Genomic DNA, 13,131 nt, shown 5'->3' on the forward strand with positions numbered 1-13,131 from the left:
GCAGCCAAGTGCTACTGCTACTGCTGTAGCTACTTTTGTATGTATATTAAGCAAGTGCATTTTGTGCTAGAGTGACTCTTTCTGTCAGAACAGGATATTTTAATGTATGTTGGACCAAAGAAGGCATTTTGAAATTAGCAACATTTGAGAAATACCAAAACCAAGAGCATGCATTCGGCAGGAGCCAATTCCCCATTATCTCCTTACAGGCTCATTTTTTTAATCTTATGAAAGAGCTTGTTTTATAAAGAAACTCAGAGGAATAGTAAGAAAAAATATTGATTTTCTTTAAGATAAGTAATGATAGCATTTTTTTAAAGATCTCTACCATTTTACTACTTTAAAATGGCATTTTTGATCAGGCATTAGTCACTTTTCAACTGTTTTGAAAAAAACTGCAATATTGAGTTCTAATGGGTAATGGCCACTTTAACATAAAGATTCTGGTGTAATAACTTAAAATTAATTTATAAAGTTGAAGGCTAAGTTACCGCATTTTGTGTTATTGTGTGTAATTTAGTATATGTTAATATAACATGCAGTATAATAAAGAATATTGAGATTTTATCATTCTTTAGTCATGGTTTGTTGAAATGACAGTTTCATTCAGAAGAGAATGAATGCTTAAAAATAAGTCACATTAAAATGATTTTTTTTCTATCCCTTCCCTCTCCCCTTCCCCACCCCAGCATCATAGTTTAAAATTTTTAAATGATAAAAATAGTAGTACAAGACTAGGAATCTTTCCCATTTCATTCATTTCTTATTCCTCTCCCTGTAACCTTTTTGGAACTTAGAGAATATTAACTGAACCCAAAGGATGGAGAAGTTAACAGCATCAACTGCCCCAAACCGTTTTAAGAGGTATCTCAAATTCATGACAAGGATGTGGTCCAAATACGTAAATGATCCAAATAATTCAGGCTCCCAAATGGAAGATGAACTACTCAGAGAGTTCAAGTGGGAGAGGCTTGTAGCTGGAGAAACTGGTGTGAGAGCAGAGTACTATCCCTTAGTGATCCAGATACATAAAGGTGTATTTGGGAAAAGGTTTTGTCCTATTTCCAGAGCAGGGAAAACCATCAAACCTACACCCTAATCTAAATATTGGCATTCTCCCATTTTCATCATTTCCATGCAGAGACTACTTACTGTTACTGCAGATGCGTAAACTGACTGCTGTGTGTATTCCAGTGTGTTGCGGCTCACCTTTTTCTCCACTCAAAATATGAAAACCCCTATGAATTAGAGGCTACATCTGGTTTGATTTTCATCCAAAAACGTTAGAATGCTTTTTTTGCTTGAAGGGAACAATCGCCCAACCCTTTTGAAGACTTAAAAACACTAAGCAGTTGTTATTTACCTCAGCCCCAGACTACAACAATATTTCCACTAACAAGAAATCTTAAGGGGCAAAATTAGGAGCAGATGACAAAAAAACCCTAGGGTTGAACTGCTCTTTCAAGCTTAACGCTAACATTTGCTACACCAGAAGTGGCATAATAAGAATTCACCCTAGTTGGGTAAAATGGAGGATTATGAACAGATGGCTATTGAATTGAAGGGATGAGGCAATAGCTATGAATTCACTCTTTTGGCATCTTGAAAGAAATCCACTAATCTCTCTGGCTTTGGCACATCTCAGCAATCCAATTGAACCAACTGAAAACAAAACCACTATGTGGAAATCACCTTCCATTTTTTTGGCTTTCACCAACAATCATTAATGATTGACTGAATCTATAGAGGGTTCAAAATGACCCCTTTTAAAAGTGGTATAGTTTATATTGCACTTTAATATATTTCAGGAAGTTATGTGCAAACAATCATTGTTCTCACCTTTGTCTTAAGCACAAAAATAAACAATGCTCTACTGAGTTAGACCATGGTTAGGGATTTAACTTTTTTTTTATGGTATTAGTTAAACACTTAATACATGCCGGGCACTGTTCTAAGCATTGGGATACATACAAATTAATCAGGTTGGACTTAGCCCATGTACCACATGAGGCTCACAGTCCTATTCCCCATTTTACAGATGCGATAACAAGCACAGAGAAGTTAAGTGACTTGCCCAAGGTCAAACAGCAGACAAGTGGAGCTGGGACTGAACCCGAGTCCTTTTGACTCTCAGGACCACACTCTATCCACTAGGTCAATCTTTCATTTTTCTCTGTTAATATGCCATCATCCCTATCCTCCCTGAAGATATTCCATCCTTTCAATCCATCTAACGTCTTTAACTTTTGAATTCAATATGGGTCTCTTCCCAAATGTACCTCTTTTTTTTTGAACCTATGGGTGTTTCAAGTAAAATGGAAATACTATCACAGGACTTCCCGGCACACTGGTTCATATTTCAAGCCCGGTAAATTATGGCAAGTGTTCTATGAAACTAAATCTGAGAAAATCTGCAGGGCGGTTGTGTGGATTTCCCTGGAACTGTGAAACCCACATGCTTTTGCTTGGTGAAACCTCATTAATGGAATTTCTCATTCATGTAGAAGACTTGTTTTCAGTGACATTTGTAACCTGAGCCCCCAGTATGAGTCCTCCCACCCTTTCACTTGTACCTGTTGGCCCCCACCACTGCTGAACTCTAATTTAAAAGGGAGCCTTACCAGAAATGGAAATCCCCTCAGTAGTGACATCCGTGGCCTGTGAGAAACAATGCTTCAGAAGCAGTGTGGCTTAGTAGAAAAAGCATGGGGCAGGGAGTCAGAGGACCTGGGTTCTAATCCCAGCTCTGCCATATGTCCACTGTGGGATCTTGGGCAAGTCACTTCACTTCTCTGGGCCTCAGTTACCTCATCTGTAAAGAGGGGATAAAGAATGTTAGCCTCCCATGGGATATGGATTGTGTCCCAACTGATTAGCTGGTATCTACCCTAGCGCTTAATACAGTGCCTGGCACATAGTAAGCCCTTAACAAATATCATAAAAAAATGCTAAAAACAGCCTGTGGGTCTGACTTTTAACATCCAGATGCCCTATTTTCCTATACAACAGTTCCTTGCACCTCTACAGATTTGAGTAATCAAAACCTATTTCTTGTAATGACTTCAGGTGAAACAGCAGACTGCTTAACTGATGGTCATATTCCACAAGTCTATAAATCTGAAAGCATATTGCCAAGAGCACTTTTTTTTTTTTTACCATGAGAGAATGCCTACAGGCTGTGAAATTTAGTATTTCACCTTACAAAATTTAACTTCCTGGTTTTAAGAGACAAAGCTTCTCTGGTCTCAGGAGCCTTTTTTGATCAAAATTTTAACAGGTATTTTATCCAAAGAGTGGCTTCAATAGATTGTACTTTTTAAAAAAATCCACAATTTTGAAAAGTGTGGAGATGTTCTGGACAGACATTGTTCTACACATCCAAATCACTTGAAAAAAGAGGTCACCTGTTTCCACAGCCCTGGAAAAAATATTGGTTTAACCTTGTTGAAGACCCAACCACATCCAACCAAAATACTGTGACAAAGTTCCTCAAGATACCCAGCACCACTAATAAAAATGAGTTTTTATTTGAAAATAACAGTGCAGAAAATCACAGAATGCATTCCTCAACCATAGTATACAAACCCAGACACCAGTGAATTATTGGACAATAGTTTTGGAGGGGCTTTTTTTAGTTTTTTTGTTTTGTTTTTTTTTTTTTTGTTCTGCAGCCACAGGTACTTTGGTACAACAAATTAATGACATAACAGTGTTTGGCAGGCACCACAGTCTGCCAAGGGGCATATAGAATCAAAACTCCATGTTTAACTGTGTCAATCACATTATAGCACTAAATGAAACAGCTACAGATCTGCGTTCTAGAAAGCAAACATAAAAACAAGAAAACATGCTTAAAGTAACATAACATTGGAGGAACTATTAAGGGTAAATTATCAAATACATTAAAACATCTCAGCGTTCTAAACAAAATGGTGTCTACCTTTTCAAACTTAACTAAAGTGGAACAATTTCATTTCCATAAATAATTTCAGATACAATTGGTATCTCTTTATAGGCTATGTACACCAAAAGCCCTATTGCACATAAAGATGTCACTGCCTAAGATACACTTCCTAGACAATAAGATCAGCATTGGAGTTACTCAGTCACTAAAAGGAACAGGGGATGAAAAAGAACTAATCTTTAAAAGGAGAAGAAATGTAACAAAAGCCCAGGTCTGATCTCCTCAATTTACAATGATCACCTTTGAAGGACAGTTTACCTATGTCCAAGACCAAACCTCCCTTAACTCGATTATTAAGACTATGAAAAGAAAGCAGCTGAAAAATATAATATGTCAACTAGAAAATATGATTCTTTGACCATTTCCACTCAGGGACACCTCCACTTTCAACTGGCTTTTCGAGTTGTTTGTCAGGGTATTAAGTTTGGACTTTCTGCTTGTTCATAAAGTGAAAAAATAAAATAAAACACCTCATCTTCCATGCTGCTGCTGAAGAGAATCTCTTGAAATAAATAGCCCTGATATGACAATCCTGGAGATTTCAGTTCCTCAACAGGGTGTTAGCAGAGAGGTAATGGTAATATTCCAAAAGTACAACAAAACCACAAACAAAATCAAAGGATTTCCCTACTCTTGGTAAAGTCTCCATGAACTGAGTTCTATAGAAATCTGTCACTGTTCAGAAAAGCTGACAAATATTTGTCCAAAAGCAGGCACCAAAATGCTTTTCCATCTTAAGTGTATATTTTCAGTATGTTAAAGATCCCATTTGTTACAGTATATCTAAAACTCCTACCGAAGTAAAAATGCTTCTTCATTGATCTCTCACCATACAATGTATTTCAAGGATCTAACTGGTTTGCCCTCCAAAGAATAATTCTAAGGCAAATGTTGGGTTTTTTTTCCTGACATTCTCTGTACAATGAACAGCAACTCCTCTAAGATTTTATGTTCAGAAATGATTGGTTTCATAGGCTCGAAGGCATCAGGCACCATTCAACAAACAATATTCTGATTGAGAATTATCTATTCAATAGACATCTTTGACTTCTCCACAGAAATACTCTTGCAAGCAGTAGAGCAAATTGCTTTTCCATTGGTAAACCTCCATGGTAACATCTAACAATTTAATTTTCAGTGGACTACAGTTTTGGATAATACCCTGTCTGAAGTGATGGTAATTATAACTGCTCACATTTTATCACATTATCCTAAAGGCTACATGCTAGAATTCACAACTCTGAGGCACCTAAGTTTGTCTTTGCTTTACAGATTGCCGAACTAGTCCACAGAGATTTTGCTAAATACAACTGCTTTTTAACCTTTAGTATATTACTGTGTCCTCAAGTCAGATTTCTATCTTCTTAATGACTGTCCAATTTGTGGAATTTAATTTCCATTAAAAATACATACAATATTTTTGAAAACTGAAACAAGTTATTTGCTCCTAATTTGAAAACTCTCATCAGATTTTAAAATTTACTTTAGATATTGAAAACATTATGCCATTAACATAAAGTGTCTTTGTTGAGTACTCCTCAACAGCCAAAACTCTTCCTTGTGCTTAGATTAAAAGGGGATCTTGAAAGGAATATCAGATTCCTCCAAATTAATGTTCCATTATTGAATTCAACCACAAAAAAGAAACTAATAGTAGCAACTCGGAAATCATGAACACACAGGCACATATACAGCGAGTGCTTCCCTTTCAATTGTCAAAGAGCTCCTGAAAACATACAATTACTGTCAAATGACCCAAGATGACAAAACATGAGGGTTTTTTTGTTTTGATTTTTCCTGATCCTGACATGGAGGCAACATGAATCAGTCTGATGACAGCCTACAGAACCTTCTGGCAGCACTGGGAGAAAAATACATTAATATGTATTCCTACAGACTACTGAAGAAAGTTTGGACTTTTCTTTTTTTTCTTTTGGTTAAATCACAATTTTTTTTCTCACTGGGATGGAGTAGAATGCTTGCAGGTTTTTGAAAGTTAACTATCCTAAGCTCATTTTCTAAGTAGATTTAGATTTTAAAGTGATTCTGGACTTAAATCATCAAAAGCATAACGTATGGATAGGCAATCCTTTATGTGAATATGTTAACGAGGTCTGCTTAATGGGCTTAAGCTTGCCTTGGTCCACCCTGGGATCCATCTACCAGCCTTACAGAAAGGGTCGTCTGTCTTACCAAGTTTTATGAATATATTTTAGTTGAAGAAGCCTTGGGTCCCAGAAGTATCTGAGGCATCTTTTAGAGCAATGTAAACATCAAACTGGTATAAACGCTCATCTCTCTGAATGGTTCCTGTAATCGAAAAGGAGGTTCACATACATTTTTAAGACTCAAATGCTCAGCAGAAATTCTGTACAAGGATAATTTTCTAACATAATTAGAAGCAAGGGTATTTTGATCCTTTCAAATCATATATATAGAGAGAAAAGCAGCATGGCTCAGTGGAAAGAGCACGGGCTTGGGAGTCAGAGGTCATGGGTTCAAATCCTGATTCTGCCAATAGTCAGCTGTGTGACTTTGGGCAAGTCACTTAACTTCTCTGGGCCTCAGTTACCTCATCTTTAAAATGGGGATTAAGACTGTGAGCTTCCCGTGGGGCAACCTGATCACCTTGTAACCTCCACAGCGCTTGGAACAGTGCTTTGCACATAGTAAGTGCTTAATAAATGCCATTAATAATAATAATGTTGGTATTTGTTAAGCGCTTACTATTACAATTATATATATATATGTGCGTGTATTATACATATATACACATGTATATGTATATGTATGTGCATATATATATAGGCCAGCTTTCTTTGAAAACAATCAAGGTGACCCTAGTGAAAGATGAAAGATGCATCATACATTATTTCTTTCTTAATCACAGTACTTAATCATCTTCAAGAAGAGGTACAGTGAACAAAAGTTTTTGGTTTTTTTAAGGTTTACCTTCTAAGGTTGCACTCCCACCTTGCAGTTGTACACTTCACATTGCAATCTGATCTGGGACTGCAGAATTCCTCTAAGCAACCCCTTCCACTTCACTTCAACACTACAAGTGAGGATTCATTGGCTTCACAAGAACATAAGGAAAGATAAATGAAAAAAAGATAGGTGTGGACAATAAATATCCGATAACATTTCAAATTCTTCCTGATCTTACGAACTGTTTGGAATGAAAAGTAAGGTGTATTTTAACCAACGATGGGGAAGTTTCATGCTTCACTGCAAAACTTCTCCAGGAAAGGGAAGAAAGAAAAGCAAGAAAGCACAACCTAAAATTCAGAAAGCAAAATGTCCAATGGGATCCCAAAAGCTGGATCAGCAGTTGCCTTACCAGTGGAAGAGAACAGGATTTCTGCTCGCTCTGTGTCTTCCATTATTGTGTATCTGAGTCACAGGTTGGCAACTTTCCATGTTGTTACAGAGGCAGCTTGCTGTGGTGGACCACCAAGCAACCTCCCCCCAGGAAAAAGAGGCCTGAAAGCAAGAAGATCGACTTTGGAGTTCACATGAATTTGCAAAGAATCGGAAGAATCGGAAGTGTGTTTAGCTGGTAGATTTCACATCCCACATCCCACCTAAGAATCATTATTACATCTTAGATGCAGCAGACAAGTGGCTGCCTTCTTGGAAGGACTGATAACTGCTAAGAAGTGAAAAGCACTAGGGCAGAGTGGAAAGAGATTGCTTTATTCAACCTAGAAAATGGAAGTGTTTAATTCGCAAAATGATCTGGACTCTAACTTTTGAAACGTCTTCTTTCTTCTGTGTGTCTGAGGCACAGCATGAAGGAGAAGCCCTTTTCAACTAACACTTCGCTGAGTAGGTTGGGAAGAAGAGGAGAAAGGAATAAATAGGAATATAAGAGATGAAAAACCCCTTCCCAAAGATGGGAATAATAATAATGATGATGGCATTTATTAAGCGCTTACTATGTGCAAAGCACTGTTCTAAGCGCTGGGGAGGTTACAAGGTGATCAGGTTGTCCCACGGGGGGCTCACAGTCAATCCCCATTTTACAGATGAGGTAACTGAGGCACAGAGAAGTTAAGTGACTTGCCCAAAGTCACCCAGCTGACAATTGGCAGAGCCGGGATTTGACCTCTGACTCCAAAGCCCAGGATCTTTCCACTGAGCCATGCTGCTTCCCCTAATGAAATAGCATCAAAATAGAGGCTGGAAGTGTGGGCTTTTTGGCACATGTGCTCTGTGAGGTTACTTCCCTAGGTTCTGGAAATCAAATTTCAAGAAAAAAGCTCTGGGGAGTTCTTTAGGAGATGAAAATGTTTAAGATAAAAATGAGATTATGAACAAGTACAGCTCAGTAATTATTCTTCTACAAGCATGTCTCCATCACAAACAGTTGGGTTTTTCTTTTTACAGGACTAAAAAAAAAAATAGAACCCGTTGTTAAATATTGATATCTGTTACCACCTAATGGTCTGGTTTGGTCTCTATTCAGCTCTGGGTTCTGTGACTAAGAGGGCCTCTTGTCCTACTAAAAGTTGTGATGCTAAACATAAGAGGGGGTAAGCTGGGTCTAGGATTTACAATTTGACATTGTTCTTGGCAGGTCAAAATTATTTTTAATATTTAGGAACAACCAAAATAATTTAATCAGGTGAGCCTTCCCTACTGGCCATTTAATACACATATGGATGTGATAATTCACAATTCTCTGAATTTAACAACTAGTTACCCTCCCCATAATCTTTTCACTTACTTGGTCTGTCAGGTACTCTAGTCTCTGTACATATAGTGCGGTCATTCTTAATGCATCACATGAAATTCTTTGCTTGGAAAATCACTTTAGTTAACACATTATTTCCAATGCAAATGCACCCAAGAATTAATCATTAGATTCTATAAAATAAATGGATGCATCCTATGTAGCATCCCTTTTTCTTAATTTGATAACCTTCATTATATAGCTCTCATAACAAAAATGAATGCTGTTCTTTTTTTCTGATTAAAAAGACCCAAACATTTCCTCCCCCTGCCTCATAGACAATGCTACTGAAAGTAGCATTTTTGGAATGAAAAAATTAAAAAAAGAAATTGCATTTCCTTTATGGTGAAAACATGTTGGAAAATTGTTTCAACACAGAAAGGCCTCGATCCCTTGGAACAATGATAATTATCTTTTTAAAAAATTAGCTTGCTGGTGGGAAAGAAAATAAAATGGTATGTGTGTGAGGCCCATGGAAACATCAATTTAGTAGTTGGTCAGCCATTTTCTGGTCATATATTTGTATGGGGTTCTTGATTCTTAGTTGAAAGGGAAGTCTAGCAGGCACACTTCTTCTCTGCTGGTTTTTCTCCATCAAGCTTCCCCGAGTTTCCTCCATTGGCTGCATCTGGAACTTGGGTCTTGTCCACACACTGCTCCATACGTTTCATTATTAAGTCCAGAAGGGTGTCCACAGCCTTTTCCACATTTTGTCCAGTAGCTGCACTTGTCTCAAAATATGGAAGGCTAGGAATTAAAACAACAAAACAGAAAACTCTGGGAAATCTCACCACAAGAGACAAGAAAAAGAACGCTCATAGAAAGCTACAAAATAGCAGACCCAATAGACAGTTGTCACACCCACCTCCAGTGAGAGGAAATTGAAAAACAATAATCTCAAAAGGAACACGCTTCTTGCTAGTGTTTTAGACTATTCAGGTATTGACTAGTGAAGGTCCCCATAGGCACACTTTAATCTGACATATACTCTGTATGCAGTGCATTTTCCAAGTGGATAACTGAATTTCCTTTGGAGTTCTAAGGCCACTGGAGCCAGAATAACCTGAGCTACTCTTGGTCTGGAATAGACAATGTCAAGTGGAAGGCTGGTAATTTTCCTGTCTTGCATGACTTGCCAGCTTATTCTGCATGAAATGAAGATTCAGTGGTTTTCTTTCTGGTTTTCTAAAAACTTGTGGTTGGAGATTTGGCTGCCATAAACTCCTAGAAATAGTTTTCTAAATTAAGGACAAAAATTTGTAATATTTATCAACCTGTTACATGCATGCCCGCGTCTCAGTTTCACCTTATTTTATTGGCTCCCATTTAGAACAGTGGTAGAGATTCCATTTGCATTGTAGCTAATGACCTGAGTTTTATGATGGCAATGATAATAATAATAGTAATAATAATGATAATTGTGGCATATGTTAAGCACTTACTATCTGCCAAGCACTACAGTGGACTCTAAGGTAAATACAATATTATCAGGCCTTGTGTATAGAGCTCGGGACTTGAAGTCAGAAGGACCTGAGTTGTAATGCTGACTCACCGCTTGTCTGCTATGTGACCCTGGACAAGTCACTTCTCTTCTCTGGGCCTCAGTTACCTGATCTGTAAAATGGGGATTAAGACACTGAGCCCCATGGAGTATGTCCAAACTGATTAGCTGGTATCTATCTCAGCATTTAGTACAATGCCTGGCATATAGCAAGGGCTTAACAAATACCATAAAAAAAAAAAAGATCAGACAGTCCCTATCCCACATGGGGCTCACAGTCTAAGTAGGAGGAAAAACTGTTATTTCCAGTCCCAGGCTCTTTCCACTAGGCCACACTGCTTCTCTCAGGCACAGACCCCTTTGTAAACTGAAACCAAAGGAAATAGAGAGGGTAAGATTCAGATCTCTCTTAAATTTTCACTGGTTTTCTTTCTGTACATTTTCAGAACATGAGGGCGATCATACTTTCCTGCACATTGGGGAGACTCAGAAATGTCAGAAAAGAGAAGCAGCATGGCATAGTGGATAGAGCACAGGCCTGGGAATACGAAGGTCATGGGTTCTAACCCTGGCTCCAATACTTGTCTGCTGTGAGACCTTGGACAAATCACTTTCCTGCTCTGTGCCTCAGTTACCTCCCCTGTAAAATGGGGATTGAGACTGCATGCCCTGTGTGGGACAGGGACTGTGTCCAACATGATTTATTTGTATCCACCCAGCACTTAGTACAGTGCCTGGCACATAGTAAGCACTTAACATGTGCATCATCTACTACTGCCTATGCAAATACAGTCATGTTTGGTAGCTATGTAACTATTGATTTTATAATCCATTCATGTAACCATTTACTTTTCTCTTCTCTTGATCTTCACCAGTTGCAACTGTGATTTTCACCCTGCCTAGTCTCTTGGAATGGACCCAGGCAATAGTGCCCGCTTTTCCTTGGGGATGTAGGGATGAAGACGGGCTTGATCTGCTTGTCTAAACCCTCAGTGTAGTCACAAAAAGACCCTCAGTCCTAGGGTCCAGAGGTGTGCAAAAATTCCTCACCTGATCCAGGACAAGGTCTTAGAGTCAGATGGGCATGAACAAATGGGTTCCTTCTACCCAGGGAGGCTGCCTTACCTCACAACATAACCCCACAAGAGGGGAAGGACATTTGTATTAAATGTCTCTTAGCAATGGAACTGCCTTGCCTTCCATTAAAGAAGCCTTGCCTTCCACTGGAGAAGCAGTGTGGCCCAGTGGAAAGAGCCCGGGCTTGGGAATCAGAGGTCATGGGTTCTAATTCTGGCTCTGCCATTTGTCAGCTGTGTGACTTTGGGCAAGTCACTTAACTTCTCTGTACCTCAGTTACCTCATCTGTAAAAATGGGGATTAAGACTGTGAGCCCCATGTGGGACAACTTGATTAGCTTGTATCCCCCCAGCGCTTAGAACAGTGCTTTGCACACAGTAAATGCTTAACAAATGTCATCATTATTATTATTATTAAACATGGGTCCTGGGGACCAGAGCTATTCTTGAGTATGTAGGATGTAAAATGTGAGGTATGAACAGAACCTAATCCAAGACGAATAATTCTATAAAACAGATTAATCCTACAAAAATAGAAAACATTTATCTTTGCCAACCTATCTAAAAGGTACCTGATTTTCCTATTTATTAAATACTGTTGTAGAAATGTTTAAGGTATTTAACTTTTAAAATTAGAAAGTTGTTTTCTTCCCATTTACTAAGGGCCTTTCAAAACATTGCAAAAACATGTATGTAGAAGTTAGGGCAGCCCTGGGGTATAGAGAGTAGTGAGTGAGGTCATCCTCTGAATCAGAAGCAGTCCATAATTAGCTGAAGCTATTGCAGGTAACTTGTCTCCAAGTCTACATTTTGTGATTATTTAAGAAGGATCTAAGAGTTAATCCTACTGTTTATGGACTATAGGCAAAATATTCTCCATTAAGAAATGGAATGAGTTTTCAGCTCAGTTGTCATGAACTTTCTCTACTACACCATTCTATCCCTGAGATGAAATGTCAGCAAAGCCCTAGCCCCCCCTTACCAAAAATAAGCTAAAGATAAGATCCTTGAGGACAGGAGTTATGTTCTTTTCTTCCACTGAACTTTTCAAAGTACTTCTTGCAATGGGTGGACACCAAGAATAAATAATTGGTTGATAATTGTTTGTTGAAAAAGTGGCATTTCTTTGAAAGACCAATCTAGCCTTTAGCTCCTAATATCCTTCAGAAAATGGACAATGTAATAGACTGGCCTTTAACTATTCAAATATACTGGATCAATCAATCAATCACTTAATCCATGGAATTTATTAAGCAGTCATGGGGAATGGAACAGGGCTTAAATTAGGGTGGGTCTAACAGGGCAAGAGAGTTTTCATACATCTAACCCACTGCTTGGTACAGTGCTTGGCACATCATAAACACTTAAATACCATTATCATACCATTGCACTTGGATCTGTGCACTTTAGGCATTTGGTACTCACCCCATCCTCAGCTCCACAGCATTGAAGTACATATCTATAAATTATTTCTTTAAATATAGATGATAAGCTTGTTGTGGGCAGGGGACCTGCCTACCAACTCTGTTGTATTGTACTCTCTGACTGCTTAAAACAGTATTCTATACATAGTTAAGAGCTCAATAAATACCATTGATGATGGTGATTGTACACATTAAGTAGCGCAGCACACTCTGCACTACAGTCTGCACACAGTAAGTGTTCAATAAATACCACTGATTCATCAACATCATCACTGAGTGCTTGAGCTTTTGGGGGAGTCCTGAAGCGAAGGTGGGGAAATGGGTAATTAGTTACCTTTGGGGAAGAGCAAAGTAAAAGGTCTTTTTCCAATCAATCCCACATAACAAGATGCCCCAACTTCTATCAGGGCTGTGGTTACTGCTTGGACAGT

At 38.4% G+C, this 13,131-nt stretch overlaps 1 protein-coding gene across 3 annotated transcripts in view; it reads right to left on the reverse strand.

Annotated features, from left to right (window-relative positions):
- Positions 1-8,077: 8,077 nt before the first annotated feature.
- Positions 8,078-13,131, reverse strand: part of RAB27B (RAB27B, member RAS oncogene family) — a 207,161-nt gene continuing 202,107 nt past the window's right edge. For all 3 annotated transcript variants that reach the window (XM_038744369.1, XM_038744367.1, XM_038744368.1), the window contains exon 6: positions 8,078-9,446. In XM_038744369.1, the coding sequence (XP_038600297.1) occupies positions 9,257-9,446 (190 nt within the window). In that variant the 3' untranslated portion in view covers positions 8,078-9,256. The remainder of the gene's footprint in view (positions 9,447-13,131) is intronic.

Source organism: Tachyglossus aculeatus, chromosome 3 (genome assembly GCF_015852505.1).
Source record: "Tachyglossus aculeatus isolate mTacAcu1 chromosome 3, mTacAcu1.pri, whole genome shotgun sequence".
Classification (NCBI taxonomy): domain Eukaryota; kingdom Metazoa; phylum Chordata; class Mammalia; order Monotremata; family Tachyglossidae; genus Tachyglossus; species Tachyglossus aculeatus.